Genomic DNA, 19,900 nt, shown 5'->3' on the forward strand with positions numbered 1-19,900 from the left:
GGGCTAAAGATCACCGGGATCATTAGTCCCGGTTGGTATTACCAACCGGGACTAAAGTTAAGATCTTTAGTCTCGGTTGGTAGCACCAACCGGGACTAAAGATCACCGGGATCTTTAGTCCCGGTTGGTATTACCAACCGGGACTAAAGTTAAGATCTTTAGTCCCGGTTGGTGCTACCAACCGGGACTAAAGATCCCGGGGGGGCCTGACAGGTCCTGACAGCATTCGAACCGGGACTAAAGATGATCTTTAGTCCCGGTTGGTAACACAAACCGGGACTAAAGATCAAATATGCCCGTTACCCTTTTGAACCGGGACTAAAGATCATCTTTAGCCCCGGTTTTTATTGCATCCGGGACTATTGTGGAAATCGGCCGACCGACGAAAGATGGTTTCTCCACCAGTGTCTAAGTACGTCACAGTCAGAAGTTCTTAATTTTTCTTCTGTATAAGAGAGGGCGTCGTGACCAATAATTAATTTTTGATGTACACTCCTATAAATATGTTTCAGAAATGCTAGAAGTATTGCGAGGACTGGATTAGTAGTTTTTATTGTCGGAAAATGATAATAACCACCCGTGCCATTTCAGCCTCGTGATGCATGAACTGATTGACAGATCGATCGATTAGTCCCAAAAGCAAGAAAGCGATTCTGTCTCAATTTAATCGCGACATAACCTCTCTGGCTAGCTAAAGCTACAAAGCTTACTAGGACAATCAGGCAGGTAGGCACACGCTAAACTCAAATGACCCATTATGGTACGTACAACTGAAAACGGGCTGGGGGAGGACGAATATATGAACGGTCCTTTAATTTGCGCCATCTGATCGACGATCAATCAGTTGGGTTACGGCCTGTCGCGATAATGCTGCCACTGAGTGCATGAAATCCAATTAAGCGCTGACAAAGAAAGAACTCACGCCATCGTGTATCCAGGCCCTACACCAATTAATTTAGCACTGCTTTGCAAGAAACTCCATGAGAGAACTTCCAGTGCTCACCAAATTATCATGTGTAGACTGAAGCAGAGGGCATGCAAACAGCCCACCTGCAGCTGCCTAGCTACATTATAATTTATAAGAATTTCTCATTTCAAATGTTGCAATTCTGTTAGGAAAAAGTACGAATTACCACCCACCACCGAACTATCGTGGTCGACCGAATTACCCTAATAAACTTGAAAACCAGACATCATTCACCCTCAACTTTCAATACCGGACAATTACCCTCCTCGACCCAATCCAGATCGGTTTTGTTCTACGTGACGTACGCGTGGCAATCCAGTCAGTATTTTATTTATTAAAAAATATAGGACCCACCTGTCATACTCCTCTTCCCCTCTTATTCTCTCTCTTCTCTCTCCTATCTTCCTCTCTCTCGTACGGGAGCAACCGGCGATGGGTGCGGCGTGCAGCGGGCGGCGGGTGTGACGGGGACGCGGCAGCCGGCGGCGGTGGCGAGGGCGCGGGGGGCGGCGACTGGAAGGCCACCGCGGGCGGCGAGCATGGCGGATCTCCCCGCCACCGGCGCCTCTTCTCCCACTGCCCGCCTCCGGATATCTGATCGACGTGAGATGGCGCGCTGCGCACATGCCGGCGCGGGGATGGGGGCGGGCGGTCGGGCGGTCGGCGTGGACGGCTGCTCTCATGGCGTGTACAGCGGTCCTCTTCTCCCTGCTGCTCCGAGTCAGAGTCGCCGGCGGGGACGGACCAGGTGGAGGCGGCAGGAAGCGGAGCTCGCCCGCGCGGTCGGCTGAGGCAGAGCTCGCGGCGGCGGAGACGGACCGAGTGGTTGGCAATGGAGGCGGAGGCCATCGCGTGGCTGCCTCCCGCGGACCTCTGCCATCGCCATGATGGCGAGCGCCGCCGCCCACCTCTCCGCCATGGCCACCGCCGTGTGCTCCGACCGCCGGCCCGCCCCTCCATTTCCTCCACCTCCCCATCCACCTCCACTCCCCCCATCCCCTCTACCTCCCCTTGCCGACGCTTCCAGCCGCCTCTCCGCCATGGCCATCGTGCGCGCCGACCTCTCCGTCCCCCATCCCCTCCACCTTTCCGCGTGCCGCCGTGCTCTCCAACTGTCGGCCCGACCCGCGCCGTTGCCCACCGCCTGTCCCCGCGCCGCGCCATGCGTGCCGGCGTGCGCGCTACTGCCCAATGACTGACCAAGAGAGAGAGAGAAAGAGGGTGTATGACATGTGGGTCCTACTATTTTTTAAAAAATAAAATGCTAACCGGATTGCCACGCATACGCTACGTAGGACAAAACTGCTCTGGATTGGGTCGAGGAGGGTAATTTGTCTGGTATTGAAAGTTCAGGGTGAACGATGTCTGGTTTTCAGGTTCAGGGGGTAATTCGGTCGACCGCGATAGTTCAGGGAGGGGGGTAATTCGTACTTTTTCCATTCTGTTACCATATCTCTACTATTATAAAAATTGAATATGTTTTTATCGGTACTTTGGAACGTCATATGTGTATGAGTCGGTTTTTAAGTTCGTTCACTTTTGAAAATAAGCTCATCCTCTATGTAAATTTGGGAAATAGCTCCTTATCCCCGCACGGCCGCTCCCTGTGCCCGTAGCCATTGTATTCTAATTGGTTAGGACCGAACTACAAGAGAGTTCATCTGATAGCACCGGAGATAGAAGATAAGCTTATTGGAACTCAAACTGTATAATAGATCATAAGGTCAAGAATTTCTGAGATATATTTTTTAATTTACCGTAACTTTTACGAAAAAAATTACTAAAGTACTTTAGGACAGTGGGTGAGATTCGTGCTCTCATAAGGGTGTTAACAGTGCGTCGCTCATATTTGCCGTTCCTCGCATGCCACACAGACCAAGAACGTGTTAAGCTACATGTTTCACAGTGCAAGTTGTTTGTAGTGGGTCTCACCGGTACCATCTTTTTCACTTTTGAACTCTCCCTCTCTCCTCTCCTTTTTTGTTCCCCACCAAATGAAGCCCCCCCCTCTCCTCTCTCTTTTCTTCCCCTAGCGGAGGAACCGAAGCTGACGGCGGGAGAGAAGAGCGACGACGCCGACGCTGAGCGGCCCTAGCGGTGCTGGTGCCGGCAGCGGAGTGAGGGCGGTGCGAGGCGCGAGCGGCGACGGAGGCGCCGGGCGGCCCGAGCGGCGGCGGCGCCGACTACGGATCAAGCTCGCCGTCGCCGAATCGACGTCGGTTTGTCTCCTTCTTCTCTTCTCCTCCGCCGTGCCTCCCCTCCTCCTCCTCCTCTGGCGCGGGAGCGAGGGACAGCGGGGGCAGCCGCGTGAAACCACTGCGACCTGCCCCACGGCGCCACCCCTCCTCTCTCCCCGTCGGCGGCCTCTCCCCTCTCTCCTCTCTCCCATTCTTGACGTCATGGAGCACGAATATGGGTCCCACCCGCGACGAGGAACCCGTGGTCAAAGTTGGCTACACGATCCTGAAGAAACTGCACGGATGGAGAATGTAGCAAGGAATATTCGCCTTTTGGTATCGAGACTAAATGTCACTGAGGCCACTGTGAATGGCCTTAAGGCAGTGAAGTAGTATATCTGCGTACATTAATTGGGGGAGAGAACAGTTGGGGCATTCGCTGTCAGGGCCGGCCTTGGGGCAGTGCGGACGGTACGACCGCACTGGGCCTCCAAAAATTAGAGGCCTCTAAAATATGTATACTATAATATCAGGCCTAATAGGCTTAGAGGAAAGATAGAAAACCGATCGGCGATCGAGGATATCGTGAGTTCGTGACTGCTTGATTGTATTTTAAACTTATTAGTGTGAAATTCGTTAATGACAATGACTTTTTAAATATTACCTTGTATTTTTATAGTGATTTAGGAGCCTTTATTTTTTTGTTCCGCACCGTACCGGGCCACCACAAAGTCGGGGCCGGCCCTGTTCGCTGTGTTGATTTGAAGCAGGTGTCCCGACAAAGATTTATATTCCATCATTTCGGAGAGAGCCGATATGGTGAGTGCTGCCGTCTGCAAGACGCCGGGTACACCGAGGGAGAGAGCGACACTAGTGACAATTCGAGGCACCAGCCAAAGGAATAAGTTAACTTTGGTCCCTTTATTTGTAGCCTAGTCTGATTTTCATTCCTTAACCGTAAAATCAGGTATGACCTCTCCCCCAACTTACAAAAACCGGGGAAACATGGTCCCTCGGCGGTTTTGAAGGCGGTTTTGGTTGATGTGGCGCTTACGTGGCTTGTTTGACTAAGTCTACGTCCCACGTGGCATTTTGGCGCTTATATGGCAATTATATCTCGGAAAAATAATAAAAAGTGTGGCCCCACATGTCAGCTGCACACAAAAAAATAATTTTAAAATGGTGGGGCCCACGTGGGCCCCACATGTCAGCCTCACTCCTCTCTTCTTCCCTTTCCCCTCTCTCTCTCTCTCTCTCCTTCCCGGGTAGCGGACGGCGCGGGTGGGCGGCAGAGCAGGCGAGCTCCTGCGGCGGCGGCGGGCGTGGTCCGCGCCGCCCCCCGACCGGAGTGCCGCCGGTCCGCGTGAAGGCGAGGAGAGGGAGAGCCGAGAGGGGAAAGGGAATGACGAGGAGGAGGACCTCCTTGTCGGGTCCGCCCGGGGCGCCGCCGCCTTCTTCTCTGGTGCAGTGCTCGCTGCTGGGGAGCCCCCCGGAATCCGACGCCATCAACGCCGCCATCCGTGTCGCCGCGGCGGAGAGCCGAGAGGGGGAAGGGAATGACAAGGAGGAGGACTTCCTTGTCGGGTCCGCCCGGGGTGCCGCCGCTACGACGGAGGCAGCGGCTGTCGCGCCGCCGCCTTCTTCTCTGGCGCAGTGCTCACTGCTGGGGAGGCCCCCTAGAATCCAACGCCATCGGCGCTGCCATCCGTGTCGCCACCGCGAAGAGCCGAGAGGGGGAAGGGAATGACAAGGAGGAGGACTTCCTTGTCGGGTCCGCCCGGGGTGCCACCGCCGCGGCGGCGGCGGTGGCCGTCGCGCCGCCGCCTTCTTCTCTGGCGCAGTGCTTGCTGCTAGGGAGCCCCCCCAGAATCCGACACCATCGACGCCGCCATCCGTGTCGCCGCTGCAGAGAGCCAAGATGGGGAAGGGAATGACGAGGAGGAGGACTTCCTTGTCGGGTCTGCCCGGGGCGCCGCCGCCTTCTTCTCTGGCGCAGTGCTCGGTGCTGGGGAGCCCCCTAGAATCCGATGCCATCGACGCCGCCATCCGTGTCGCCGCCGCCGACCACCCGGACGCCCTCCTCTCGCCGCCGCTTCCTCCTCTCTCGCCGCCAACGCCACCACACGCCGCTCCCTCTTCTCCCGCCGGCGGCCATCAGGGAGGAGGGTGGCGGACGGCTAGGCGAGCGGCGCAAGAGAGAGATGACCGCCGCCGCCCGCCGTACTTTACACCACCCAGCAAGAGGAGGGAGCAGAGAGATGGGGAGAGCTGGAGAGAGGAGGAGAGAGGAGGAAGAAGAGGATTGGATTTGATCATTTGAGAATGACATATGGGGCTTACGTGGGCCCCACCATTTTTTTTAGCTGACATGTGGGACCCATCATTTTTAAATTATTTTTTCTGTGGTTGAGATGTGGGCCTATGATTTTTATTATTTTTCCGAGATATAATTGCTACGTCAGCGTCACATCAATGCCACGTGGGACGTAGAACTAGTCAAACAAGCCACGTAAGCGCCACGTCAGCTAAAACTGCCGAGGGATCTCGTTTGCTTGTTTTCGAAAGTTAGGGGATGGGTCGTACCCGGTTTTGTAGTCAAGGATGAAAATCGGATTACGTGACGAATAGAGGGACCCAAAGTGAATCCCAGCCAAACCGTGTCACATCTAATCCTACTCCCAACTCGACATAAGTTATCAGAAAATGAGAGATGGGCCGGGCCCTAATGAGCTATACGAGCAGGCCGATAAACGGGCCGTAAGTGGGCCGAGGTTACAAAATATGCGGGCCCGAACGGAATTCCCTCCTCTCTCGTTCTTTTCCGGTTCCTTCTTTTCCCCGACGCAGCGGCCGCGTGGGGTGGTGACATGGGCGGCGGCGGCGACGAAAGGGGAGAGTGGGAGGCGGCGGTGAGGGAGGAGGTGGGGGTCGGCGGGTGGTGGGACGATCCCGACGGCGACGAGCTCCGCGCCAGGTTCAAGGCCTTCACGGGGCAGCGCCGCGACTGGCCCCAGCCCAAGCTCCTCTTCTGGAAGGGCCTCCTCCTCCGCGTCGCGCGCCGCCTCCGCCTCTGCTCCGCCCCCGCGCGCCTCGTAAGCGCTCGACGCCTCCTCCTCCTCCTCCTCCTCCCGCTCCCACCCTGCATCCGGTTCGCTTGCTCCCTCCTCTGACACCGCGGTGGCGCTGACAACTGCAGGTGCTGGGTGTTTGGTTCGCGCGCCCTGGTGGCCTCACGCCGCTGTGCTTGCCGCAGGTTCTGGTCAGTATCCACGACGATCTCACCCTATTTGCTGTTAATTTGTTGCCAAACGGGGGCCAAAATTTGTCGTCATTTCAGGAAGAGATGCGTGCCGATGGGGAGATTCTGCTCAAATCGGAGCTAATCGATCCGACTACAGGGAGCTTGTATCAGCTAGTCAGGAGGATGAGCCAGATGGCTGTCATCTCAAAGCAGCCGATTGCGCAGGACGACATCCTCGTGTTTAAATCGTTGATTGAGGTATATAAGAGTTTCTATTTTATTTTTTTTCATGTGATTATTGTGCCAGTTCTATCGTTGTTTATTTGGATATCTGCTAGTCAATTGCAGGAACGGGCTGCTGAAATTGTTGATCAGCTGAGGAACTCTCATTGGACGTCAACGTGCATTGTTACTATTAGTAAATTCAATGCCTTCTTCCATGGGCAGGAGGATTCTCATGTTGCATTATGTTACTTGACACAATGTGGGAAAGCACGGTATATTGTTGATAGGAGGCAAGATTCTGTTGAGGTTTGTGCTCTTTGTTGTCCATTATCAGCAATTTCATTGCAGGAAGTGCATTGTGGTACTTTACTTCATCCCATTTGTACCTTCAGGGTGTGAAGTTTTCGCTCATGGCTGCACAAGTTCCTGCTGTCTCAAAGCTTGACCACAACACATTGCACTTAATTTTGACGGAAGAAAAGTTGCAGCAGCAGCTTGATGTACTTGATCGCCAATGGCAAATGTTAGTCTACTTTCCAACTTTGTTTCTGCAATTTGGATGCATGACTAGTGCGTTATAAAAGGATATGCCATGTTCAGACATTGGCGTTCTGTTTTAGATTGCATAGAAACAAATAGTGTACATTTCAACAGATACTATTGCATAGGACAGTTCTAAACTTGGTACTCAGGAGTGCAGTTATCTTTAAGACTATCACCTGCTGCATCGTTTGTGGTACTGTTTACTTCCTTTTGCTAGTTTCGTTTGTTATGTAAAAGACTGGCACTACACATTCCATTCTAGGTATTATCTAACTTTGTTTCATGCTAAATGAATTGTCTGTTCACATTGTTGGAAATTATGCTATAATTACTGTGTTTTCCCTTCTTTATCCCCAAGATGAGGGGACCTATTCATAAGTACTAAATAAAATTATGTTTCTCTAATAATTCGATGTAATGATAGTTCAAGAAGGAGGGCATTGGTATCCTTCAAATCTGGGGATAAACAGTCAGCTTATCGATATGTGCGGCAGTCTAAGTTGTTCTCAGAAAGCAGGAAAAGATTCACACCACTGCTGGAGAGGGTTGAAGAAGTTATAAGCCTAATTGCTAGTGCTGAAACAACTAAGAAGGTATATAACTTTTGTGGAAAAAATGTTTACTAAATATAGACCCTAGAAAAAATGGGGATGCTGCATACACAATTTATTCATTATACATTGACATTCTCTGCTAGGTTAATGAGGCAATCAAAGTCAGTATTCAGGCGATGAATGAGCATCATGTGAGCGTAGAGGAGGTTAACGAGCACCTAAAGGAGGTTGATGACCTTGTTGCAACACAAAGAGAAATTGATGCTGCCTTAGGTGAGGTTTCATTTTTGTTGTTCTTTTACAAGGAAATTCCAGTTTCCAGTCGAGCAAGTTTATATTAGACATGCAAGATAAGGTTGTCTTTTTTTCATGTGGTGATGATTTTCTTTAGGGAAAAACAATATGCAGTTTTTGGTATTCTTTGACCTATGTATTAGATTTAGGGCTCTGTGATGCAATGGGGAAAAGATGGAAAACTTCTGTTATTCCCAGCCACCAAGAGAAATTTGGGAAAGATCGCCTATTTTTTGACATATCCAAAATCAACCTAGCCAAACTTGATTCAGCTCAAGTTCCCAAATCCAACTAACCCACAAGTCCTTGCTCAAGATCTCAAATCCAGCTCAATCCCTTGTTTTGCACTCTTGTTGCTGTCGACAGAATGATTGCTGGAGTCCACTTGCATGGTCTCTGCCATCTTCTGCATGTTCCTCACCAGATCCACTCCACAGCTATACATGGAGTGAAGAAAGAAGAGGACATCTAAGAACATGCATGTTTGTGTGCATACACACGGCTATGCTAAATATGCCAACATGGCTGCAGTCCGCAGCTGGTCCAGTGCTAACCTCCTCACAAACTGGCCTTACCCAAGCTGCTGGATGAGGCAGAACCAGAGGTTGAAGAAGGTGCAGGTGGTGGAGATGTGCTGGTTGCTGTGGTGGTCACTGCTAGTAATCTGTTAATTGGATGCGGTATACATGCCCTTCTACCAATTCAACTGGTGCTGCAGCAATTAGATCAACCATGGTAATAAAGTGATAGATGGAGCATAATGGAGGAGTCTAGGAGTGCTATTGTAGAAAGACTGCAGTTTAGAGTGGTATGTTTGCAAAGGGGGTACAGGGTACTAAAAGGGCAAGTTTCCGTTGTTCTTTTGGTGGTATTTTCCTGACGTGCATTCCTTCTGGTGCTACAGAACTAAACCTTTTGCTATATATGTCTTCTCATCTACAGCATCAATTTGTTTCCCTCTGTTTGTAAAAGGATTTGTGGATGTTTGTTTGTTCTTTTCAAAATTCTGATTTCAAATATTTTTCAGGATCAGTAATACTCCAGTCAATGGATTCTGAAGAAAATATCGAGGAAGAATTCATGAAGCTGGAAGCAGAATTGCAGGATGAGTTTCCTCACGTTCAAGAAGATCCAGTTTCACATGCCAATGAAGAATTTCCTAATGATGAAGATGTTGATTCATTGAGCAATAACCTTTCAAACATTAAACTCGAGGCCATCTAGATTTTCACTTATTAAGTGCTACTTGTACATATCGTGATCTAGTCACATCTTTTGCCCCATCAGTATGTGTTGTATTTCTTATGACAATGTTCCTACCAAAACAGAAATTCTCTATTGCAGAAATATTCCTTACAGGGTTGCCATGAATTTGATTTTTTTTATTCTTTGAACCTCAACATTTTTGGGATAGTATTTTGCATGAGTGTCTGCTATTTGAAATCTGCCTGCCCTTTACCATTTGAAGTGTATGGTTGCCCTCTATGTTTACTTGTGTTCTGTGTAATGAAACCAAAAGAAATATCTGGTTCACATTTCATACTGCATCTATCTTAAAAGCTCGATCCTTGTTACTACGGTATGAGGTCATGGAAATGATATATGTGCATTTTGATAATAAGGCAGATAGATCAGTATCTTACATGATATTGTTTTCTGATTTGGCAGGTTCAGACCTTATTATTTCATGAAGTGTGCTTATTATAATGACATAGCCATATTATGTGTCAGCTCATCTGATCATTGTTGCAATATGAAGGGTGGCTGCGAAGTATGGAAGGACCTTAATTCTTAACTATGGAATTGATTGGTCAGTAAATTGTTTTTCTCTGCGCGATACTGACATACGAGAAATGGCTTGCTCCTTTACAAGAAAGGCCAGCAATTGTAAATGTAGAGGCACTGAAGAATCTGTCTGGCTGGTGAGTCTGTTGAATTAAGTCTTTTTTGGTGGGACCTGTTGGATTGAATCTACTTTAATGTTTTTGTAACTTGTTTCTTTGTATGGGATGAGTGTGGTTGGACCCGGGTGTAATAGGTGACCCATTTTAGTTCAACTAAAACAAACTAAGTTCTAGTTTTGAACTCCTCAAAACGATATTTGGTTCATTTAGTTGACCTAAGATGGGGTCACCTATTACCCATGTGTCGACCCGCACCCGTCTCTTGCCAGTGCCAATAATTCGTCACAGGTTCAGGATATGAACATATACCCTTCAACTGACTAGTGTTTAGTTGTGTCCTTTGAACGAGTGTATCATGAAAAAACACTAGAAGTTTCCTGTAAGCAACGGCATTGGAGCATAGTTTTCTATCTAGTCAGAGAGCTGGCTAGGAAACACACTGTACTTCTGATAACCTAATAAGTACTCCTAATAAATATCACATCAGAAAGTTAGGATAAAGCAGTAGTTGGATCCAAAATAGTTTGGAAATAGAAAATTGCCATCAATGCCAGTTTCTGATGAATTAAGTTTTTGGCAATGCCAACCGAAGAGAACACAGTTTGTTGTAAATAGTTTTGGATGCTAAACACAATAAACATATGTAAAAGGTGCTATAACATTTATTTTGTAACAATCGTGTTAGTTCAAGTCGTAACAATATTCCTCGTCAAATTTCAAACTGTAGGAGTCCAAAATCAAAATGTGTATCTGGCAAGATACAATGACATGTTGTTGTGTTTCTGACTCTGGATTCAGCTAATCCTGGTAACAGCAACTTTGGACTATTACAATATATATAGATAGTGTGTGCAAGTAATTTATGAGTGCCCATTTCCATGTTTGTGAAAACATTGTGAGGGGGCTTCTAAAATTATCCAGACTTGGTCTAGAAGTGTTGATGTGAAACTTATCCTGAACTTTGTGGTTCTGTTTGAACATTGGAAAGAATCTTGACAAGCAGGAAATCAATCTGATTAACTGTGTAAGGTGATTGTGATTGTTGTGCCCATCACAGTATACCTCTGGGTTTGGTTCCAATAATATCTAGAATAAAGACAATAGAGTTCTCTTATCATGTGCATGTCCAAGGCCAACTATCACAACATGAAATGTTTCCCAGGCCCCATTTCTTGGGCTGGACCCACTCCAGTCCTTGAATATATATTAACATCAATGTTGCCGTTCTCATACATCACTGTCCACAATTTCCCCATACTGTAGATGATCAGGGCATACATAGTTGCTGACAGACTTAAAGATGACATCTTGAGATCGAACTAAGCTAACTGTACGCATTCAATGGAAAGTAAAATATAGGTCATAGGAAAGGAGAGGTGGAGAAGAAAAGAGAAGCATACGATAAGCTGGCAACAGTGAATAATCTTGCAAGGCGAAGCATTTCCTTATTTTGAGAGGAGCAAAAGATCCTTCAATGGGCGATCTGAAGATAGGACTGAAAACTGACGACAACACATATGTCTGAAATTTCATTATAAGAACTTGAATTATTGGAGGGGAACTTTGCTTGTGCTTTCTCCACATGCAAGGATGCATGAATCTATCAGATGCCTGTCCACACCAGTCTTCAAAGCTACGTCATATCAGGAATAAAATAGGAGAGGAAAGCAATCTTGTTCCTCCATTAAGTGTTACAATAATGCTAGATACCACATCTAGCTTATCCTCTTACACATGTTACTGTAGAACGATGTGCTTGGGTAATGAAAACCGTACAATTCAAGATGTCAGGGCAAATGAACCAGTAACCTGTCAAACTTGTGGAGTACAACGAGGTGAGTACTTTGTTCCTTTTAGGCAAAAACGGTATACTTTAAGACTCTGGATTGGTGCCAGCATTTTAGTTGTATCTTTCATCTTTGATTTCCTGCATTGTACTACCTGGTTACTTGTTGACATCTGAGCTTATTTTAGTACTATGCTGCTTAATTGTATTATAACGATAACACGGCCACTGATTGTTTAATGCTTGTTTCCTTAAGGGCTAACAAACTAAGCTGACGGATGAAGTCAACAGACTGATGCAAACATGTAATCAAGCATATGTAAAATATGCTCATGATTGAGCTTTTTGCATGTTTCTGCAGTAGCATGTGTCCTTGTAACCGAACAACATACTTTTTTAGAAAAAAAATGAAACAGCGTACTGATTTATCCTTTGTCTGTTGTATGGCTAACTAGTAGGCTGCAATTCTCAGGTAAATTCTCTATTTTCTAGACGTCTCATATAGTCATATGTCTGATAAATATGCATTTGTTCTGTGTGGTTGCTAAATCCTTCCCTGATGTCCGGTTATATTGAACTGACATTTCACTGTTAGCATAATTTTCAGGGTTGTGATGATATATCTCCATGTTCATATAATTTGTAGAAGAAAGTGCTTCTAAGTCTGTTCCTTCTAGCACTGCAAATAATCTGACCAAACTTGTAAGCATAAACAACTGTGTCATAATAATTCATCATTATTTGCACCAGAAAGCGCTGTACAGTAACAGCGGTGCAAGTTAAACCGCGTGGAGACCAAGGGATCCCAGGCTCCCAGTATACAGTCATAAGATAACCATGGAAAATAAGATATATTGGTCCAAGATTTCAGATAGGGCAAAAACTACTCATAGGAAACTGCACTGGAAGTCAAGAATTACAGCTTGTAACCTGGTAGCATCTTCTACCATCTACATTTTACACAAAATTTTGGGGCATCTTGGCTGATACATCTGCCTCGTGGATCTTGATACTCAAGTAAGTTCTCCCAGTATGAATTGCTAACTTTCATATCTGGAAGTTGTTAGTTGGTCGTACATGAAATTCCTCAGCCATTGATCTTTTTAGGACAGGAACATTCTGCAGATTTCAGTGGTAGATCTCAAATTTAGCATGAAAGTCAAGTTACACCTACTGGCCTTTCTTTATGTTTCAGCCCCATCTCTCTCTCTAGCGTTGGTCCCCTTGCCGGTACCATCTGAAAATTGACTGCTTTTTGTTTGGGCTGAAGAGGGTATCCTAAAATTCTCGTTGTCACCCTGGAATATTAAAATAAACTGGAGTAAGTAATGCACTTAAGTACTAGCAAATGTCTTCTATTCGCTTGACATCATTTGTTAATTTTTAATTAGTACCTGCATGATGATCTGCATTTGTGAATCACCTGGATTTGCTCCCTGTATAGCTTCCTTGTTCAGACATTGCTGCTGTTGATTCGCTATGCCTTGTTGCTGGTCTTGCACCATGTTAGCCATGGCGCCTGATACTTGAGGGACCCCGCTTGGCCTAACAGGAAGACCAGCCAAAGATGCAAATGGTGGTACACTAGACGCTGACGAAGGAATTGTTTGCCCAGGAACCCCAAACATTGGCATGGTGCTTGTGCCAGGGATCCCAAGACCTTGTGGTGACGCACCTGGGATCATTGGGCAGGGAAAGTGAGCACCAGGCATGGGTGGCATCTGAAGTGCTCCAGTGTTGCTCATGTCGAAGACGCCCATCCCGTACCCCAATCCCATGCCGAGATGAGGGAAATGAGCCATCGGTGGAATTTGCAAGTGCTGCATGGCTGTTGGTAATAGCATTGGAGGAATGCACAGCCCAGTTCCCATGGACATCATCTGTGTCAATGACAACTGCACCTTGTCAATGCATCTATGTACATATTCACCCGACAATCATGGTACATTTGTTCGAAGGCAGTTTCAATGTACCTGTACTTGAAGCTGAAGGGTTTTGAGGTACTCTATAGCTTCATCCAGCATCGAGGCTTTATCAATCTGCAAAACATAGCATGCCTGAATTGACCAAATGTTCATTCAGAGGCATCTCAGAGGGAGCAAGACGATGGAATGGCTTATCTTTACCTTGTTGCAGTTGGGAATGAGTTCTTGCAGAGCGCGCATCTTTTCATTGATCCTGTCCCTTCTCCTCTGCAAAGATTGTTGGGTTGCAATACAGTCAATAAAATTGCAGCATGAGTCGAGTCATGGGATTGAAGCAAATGGATGCAGGATGATCAATGCACTGACATGTGAACTTTGAAGCAAATGGATGCAGGATGATCCATGCACTGAAGATGTGAGCTACTCACCCTTTCTGATAAATTGTGAACCTCAGCTGTGCGGCTGCGTTTCGTGCTCCTGGTTCCAGATTTTCTCAATACTCCAGGTTCATCGTCAAGATCCTGAATAGAACCAGTTTTTTATCATGAGAATCAGCGAAGGTATAGTCAGCTGGTTATGCAGTGCATATCTATCTCATACCATTTACTTACATCGTCTTGGCTAGCTGAGCACTCTGCCTGGGCCTGGCACTTCCGCTTCTGCTGGCGCCACAGCTCGTCACTCCCAGCTCCGTTGCCGGAGCACACCGACGATGTCGCGACCGTGGCCTCAGGTGCCTTCCTCGCCTCGGTTTTGTGGACAGGCATGGTTCGGCCTGCCCTGTCACGGCCCATCTCGTGGTGCAGGTTAACGGCCGGGGCCATGGGAGCGGCTGCCGTGGACGCGAACGGCATCTCCTTCGGCTGCGGCGGCCACGCCGCCGCCCTCTGATCGGCGAACGCCGGTGCGCTCCTTGGCCCGCTCGCCGTCTGCACGACCGTCGACTCGACGCGGTTGCTCGCGGTGACATTGGACGCCTTATTGTCGGTGCCCTGCGTCCTCTGCGCGCTCTCCAGCGTCGCCCTCGCCAGGACGGCCGGGCGGGAGAAGAGCGAGAAGTTCATCACGCCCTCGCCGCCGCCGCTGCCGCTCGACCGAGGCAGCTTGGCTGCGGCGAGCTGTGGCTGCGGCTGCGGCTCGGCTCGGGTGGTGGGAACCGACAGGCCGCCGTGGCTTTCCTTGGAGGGTTCCCTGGTGGTGGTGGTGGCAACCGGAGCATTTCTGTTATTGGTGGCGCCGTTGTGATTGGAGGCTGGCAGAGAGGCGAGATCGGTCGGCGGCGCGGCGGCCGCCGCGGCAGCCGCCGCCGCCTGGAGCTCGGAGAAGAAGTCGGAGCCATAGTCCGCTGCTGCGAGAGCAGCAGGGGCGGCGGCGTCTTCATCGTCAATTATGGGGTAATGGATCCACGGAACGGTGTCATCATCACCGTTGTCCTGCGTGGTGGCGCCGAAGCCAGAAGCGAAGTCGTGCACCGCCGGAGCCATGCCCAAGGCGCCGAAGCCGCCCCCCACCTTGGCGAACGCATCGATGCCGCCGGGCTGCCTCTCCTGGGCTCTACTACTGCTGCCGCCGCCGCCACCGCCGGTGCCACCGAAGAAGCCGAACGGCGGGAAGGCCGGCTGCGGGTGCTTCTTCCTCCCGTGCACCACCGCCTGGCCGTTCTCCCACAGCAGCTCGGCGAAGTCGTTGCCGTCGGACCTGCACACACAAAACACCGAGCCATATACAAACACATGCATCAGCTTCCTCGATCGGAATCAACCGGAGAGCTAAACCGGAGGCAGCGAAAGATCGCGTTGCACCCACATCTGTGCAGTCCGTGGAGACAGGGTGAAGAAATCAAGGAAGGAGGAGTTTGCAGCTGTACTCCGAGTGCAGAGACGAGAGCTCCAGCCGAATGCGAAGCCGTGCTCTCCTCCGCGGCCGGCCGGGCAACGCGAGGTGAGCTCTCTCTTTCTTTCGCTGGAGGGAGGGAGAGACGAAGAGAAGAGGAAACGAAGCCGAAGTCGAAGCCGAAGGTGAAGCGGGGGACGGGCGGGGCGGCGCTGTTGGTCCGCGTGTGGGATAAGAGGCTGTGGCGTGGGGGGACCTAGCGGACGGGAACGGAATGGACAAGCAGATAAGAAAGACGCAACGCAACGCAGCGGTTGCAGCCGCAGCCCCAAGCCCCGGGTTCCCTGCACCGCCCTCGCGTCAATCCACGGTATGTATGCGTGAGTGCGTGCGTGAGTCCGTCCGTCCGTGCATGTATCTGTATCCACCACTCCACCGTCATTAGTCTAACCCTCCCTTGTTTTTTTCCCTCGCTTGGCGTCGCCTCGCCTGGTACTCAGGACCAGTGACAAAACGAGGCCCTGCCCCTCTGCCTCACGTTCCACGCTCGGGGCACCCCCCGCCACCGGTACACACCTACGCAGCCGCGTGTCTCAGCGCGCGGGCGGGGCGGGGCGCGACGACATAAATGGATGGTTGGGGTGATTGGCGGGGACCAAACCGATCGATGGATCGCCGCATGCATCATGATGAATACTACAGGATACTCCTCCATCCCGTGCCCCGCGGTTGGCATGGCACTGGCAGCGGCAGCGGCAGCGGCTGCGCTAGTGTGTACTTGGTGATACTCCCCCGCCAGGTCCAGCTCCGGCATCCGTCGTGACAATGCAGACCGCAGCGCAGAAGCATGACATGACATGAGTGAAACTATAGCCAACACAGTGTGCCTGGTAACTGCGGTGCCACGGGGGTTGGTTTGGTTGGTCCTCGTTTGTGGCGCGTGCAGGTGCAGGCTCGATCGGGAAAGGCAAAAGCGGCGGTGGTTGCTGCTGCCAAAGCAACTTTTGCTCGGCGGAGATCCAGCCCAGGTACTCCAGGTGCGTGCATGGCAGCATGACTGCCTGGCAGTGTGACTGGCTGACCGGTGATGGGAAGGCTCAAGGACGACGGACACTGTCTCACACTCACAGCAAGGTAGTAGTAGTAGTACTACTGCTAGTCCTTGCTTCCACTCGATGATAAATAAAGCTGCCCCCCCTCGCGTCACACATGTACCACATACCTCCACTAATGATTGACACTGCCGCCAGAGGAGATAGAAGAGAGAGAATGCTGCAGCTACTGTACAGTACTACACCCCCTAGCTTTGCTTTGACTTGGGGCTTGGCTTTGATTGCTTAGGGCATGTTTGGATTGCTGCCCTACTAAAATTTTGGTAGTTCCAAATTTTGGGCTACCAAAACTTTAGTAGGGTAGAGTTAAAAATGTTTATTTGGATTGAAGCCACAATTTACCCATAAGAGACAAGTTCATAGACAAAGCCAAATGTATGGTATTGGTAGAGTTTTAGTAGAGATGTTTAGTTTGCTACCCTACCAAAACTTTGGTAGGGCAAATTTTAGTAGGGTAGTAATCCAAATTAGCCCTTAATTAATTTGCATGATCGGTCTAATGGTCCTAACAACAGCAACAACAACAAACAACACCACTGTCAGCGCTAATGGCATCACCATCCCGGCCCCGCCCGGCCACCGGTTGCTACAAAAGCAGGCGCAGGGAATCAGATATCTTCGTCTCCTCCATTCCTCGGTGACTTACTTTCTCGGGAGCCGGGCATGTGTATGCGCTGCAGGGAGAGATGCAAGGGGCATTAAACATAAGCCATGTTGAGCTACGAGGGAGTATGGCGAGCTCTTGTCGGCTAGCCTAATTTCTCAGCCGGAGACGGAACCCCGGGGCGTCAGGATTGAGGAGGCAGAGGCAACCAGCAGCAGGTAATGCTGCCTGCATGCATGGCTATCTATCTCCGGAGTAGTTTATGTAGAAGTATATATACTTATTTATAGTCCTATGATTTTATTACTCAGTGTGTTTTCATATGACTCTCTCCTATGAATATGATATGATCCTATACTAGGAGTGAGTAGTGCAGTGTACTGGTGCTCAACTGAATCAGGTGCATGTACCTGCTACAGTTGGTAGCTGTACGCATCACGAGAGATTTTTCCTTTTTTTTTTCTTTCCACAAGACAGCTCAAGCTTTGCCATTGGGTTTCTATTCACACCGTACGATCAGAGCATGCGCTGTCCTCGTGCCTTTACTAAATAAACATAATAAAGTTTACTCTGAAACTTAGCTCTTTGAAATTGATGGGTATATATATATACTGCAACATAGTATAATCCATTTTTCATTGTAACCCATTTACGTTATCCTATCTTAAAAATATTAGAGTCCTATTTTACAAAAATCTGTTTAGCCCTCGAACCCTTTTATATTGGGTAAAGACACGGACATAATAGTAGATAGCCAATAAGTGACTCCTTAATCAACATTACATCCACCCAACTAGAGATGAGGATGTATCATTTCCACCACGCCTACTCCCTCCCTCCCCCGTCGCCTTTTAGTGCCAGATCCAGCTAGGGGTCAGTAGATCTAGCGGCCCTATCCGCTCTGAGGCTAGAGTTCACGAACCACTGCCATCCTCTTGTTTTCTCCTTATCGGCCCCTCTAGTTCCCCCACTCTCGCTTTCCGTGCACTGATTTTCCTCACCTCTCCACCCTGCTCTATGCTTGACTACCCTATTTAATTTCCAAGGAGTCACATCATTGCAACAATAAAAGTGTAAACACTTTGATGCCATGACTACAATTTTAAGTCTATCTAGGGTTGTTTGTGTAAAGGCAATGCCTCGTAGACCCTCGTATGCACACCGAGACAAAAAAGAATTTTATACATGCTCGAGCCTCCCTTAGGATAATAACCCTACATCCTTTTAGTTATTGTATATATGTAGATGTGTATAGAGTGCAATATGTAGAGAGGCTCTAATTTATACCTACATGTATCTCTTTGGGATCTTCTAATCAGGAACTTGTCATGATCATCGACTTGGCTTGTTAAGATCAATCCTCTCTTCACCACGAGGTCTGTATATTTGTACCCATAATCTTGGTTTTCTTGTAGGATTCTTGGAGATAAACTTTGTATATCTTGGTCTTGTCCGAGTAGGCCTTTCAAAGTCTTGCCATATGAGGTGATCATATCCTAATAGAACCTTTGCCTTAGGTTGTATTCTTTTCATACCCATCCATCGTACTAGGTGTGGTAGGTTGTATTCTTTTCATACCCATCCATCGTACCAGGTGTGGTATATATAGGAAATTCTGTATTTAGATATGTTTCCATACTTGAAGGGTATCATATATTTAGTACAACGACAAAAACTACATCCTCTATCTCCAAATCTCGCGTCCGCTAGGAGATAGGACCTCCATGGCCTCTCCGATGATTCAAAACACTTCTTTTTTTCATTACACTATTTTGAAAACCTAAGAATTCGTAAAATTCCATGCTTGATCCAGTTTGGAGGTTGCTATATTTGGTAGGAGGAGGAGGTAGAGAGATGGAAATGTGGGGGCGGTGGCAGGGTAAGGGAGGAGTAGGGTGCGGCTCGGCAGCTATGTCTTGGTGACAAAGATGGCATCCGTGTCTCCAAGATGAAGACGACGGCAACAACAACGGCGGTGCATCAGCGTTATGTGGGGTGTGGGGAGGTGGTTGGGCAACTAGTAGTGATAGTTTCGATTGCTTGCTGCATTCTGTAACCGGCATTGATGCTGGTTATTAATCGGTGGTTAAGGGATGTTGTGTGGTAGTAGCATGAGGCAATAGAAAAAAAATGTAATTAGGAGGGTTTGGTCTTGAAATTGCCAATGCAAGAACTCACAGTAATGATAATGATCACCTTATTTCTTAAAATAAACATTCTAGCTTTTAAAACTAGTACACCTAACCATTGATGTGCCTGTACTTATATGATATGTGCCATGAAGATCATGCACTATCCAATTTGTTAGTTATATATCCATTCCCACATTGGATTTGTTTAGGTGCTTCACAAATAAATTTTTCAATACATATTTTTTTCTTCACAATGCTTATATATGGACTTAATTTGTAATGTGGAAATTCTAGATTATGACCATAACACATATCATCAATGAATTATGGTTTAGTTGAATACACATTTCACCTAGCATTAGTTTGATTATTCCAAACACTACCAGTGAATTATGGTTTAGTTGAATACTCTAATGTCGAATGTGTTGATGATTAATTGCCATAGTGTTTATCTTTAAAGTACTTCTGCTGATGGTCAACCAGCAGGAGTCCAGGACAAGTCAGAGACAAATTGAAGTCATATACTCATCTCAAAAATAAAAGCTGTGAAAAAATATGCATTAATGTACAACATGTGATTAAATGTAAATATCAACTGAGTGT

At 48.2% G+C, this 19,900-nt stretch overlaps 2 protein-coding genes and 2 long non-coding RNA genes across 7 annotated transcripts; 3 read left to right on the forward strand and 1 right to left on the reverse strand.

The window, feature by feature from the left end:
• The first annotated feature begins 5,957 nt into the window (after positions 1-5,957).
• On the forward strand, positions 5,958-9,372 carry LOC4327915 (uncharacterized). Its single transcript, XM_015763562.3, has 8 exons — positions 5,958-6,236; positions 6,341-6,403; positions 6,482-6,643; positions 6,734-6,916; positions 7,003-7,133; positions 7,578-7,746; positions 7,851-7,980; positions 9,029-9,372. Exons 1-8 carry the CDS (start codon positions 6,012-6,014, stop codon positions 9,223-9,225), a joined length of 1,260 nt encoding a protein of 419 aa, XP_015619048.1. The 5' UTR covers positions 5,958-6,011; the 3' UTR covers positions 9,226-9,372.
• A 3,151-nt stretch (positions 9,373-12,523) lies between these two features.
• Positions 12,524-15,707, reverse strand: LOC4327916 (transcription factor PHYTOCHROME INTERACTING FACTOR-LIKE 15-like). 4 transcript variants are annotated; one of them, XR_010741245.1, is made up of 8 exons: positions 15,423-15,707; positions 14,228-15,314; positions 14,045-14,137; positions 13,818-13,883; positions 13,665-13,730; positions 13,367-13,571; positions 13,086-13,236; positions 12,524-12,989 (listed from the first exon to the last, which is right to left on the reverse strand). XR_010741245.1 is itself a non-coding variant. In XM_015763548.3 (7 exons), coding segments are annotated over exons 1-7 (1,914 nt in total). In that variant the 5' UTR covers positions 15,425-15,707; the 3' UTR covers positions 12,524-12,875. The 4 variants fall into 4 exon arrangements, 2 of the variants coding, with proteins under 2 accessions (XP_015619034.1, XP_015619027.1); XR_001541960.3 differs by having other exon boundaries at positions 13,367-13,586; XM_015763548.3 differs by having other exon boundaries at positions 13,086-13,571.
• LOC4327917 (uncharacterized) lies at positions 15,677-17,043 on the forward strand. Its single transcript, XR_003241891.2, has 2 exons — positions 15,677-15,819; positions 15,950-17,043. It is a non-coding gene; the product is annotated as an uncharacterized lncRNA (long non-coding RNA).
• Positions 17,044-17,243: 200 nt separating this feature from the next.
• Positions 17,244-19,133, forward strand: LOC136356440 (uncharacterized). The gene is made up of 3 exons (XR_010741252.1): positions 17,244-17,383; positions 18,485-18,541; positions 19,003-19,133. It is a non-coding gene; the product is annotated as an uncharacterized lncRNA (long non-coding RNA).
• The last annotated feature ends 767 nt before the right edge of the window (positions 19,134-19,900 follow it).

This window comes from Oryza sativa, chromosome 1 (assembly GCF_034140825.1).
Source record: "Oryza sativa Japonica Group chromosome 1, ASM3414082v1".
Classification (NCBI taxonomy): Eukaryota; Viridiplantae; Streptophyta; class Magnoliopsida; order Poales; family Poaceae; genus Oryza; species Oryza sativa.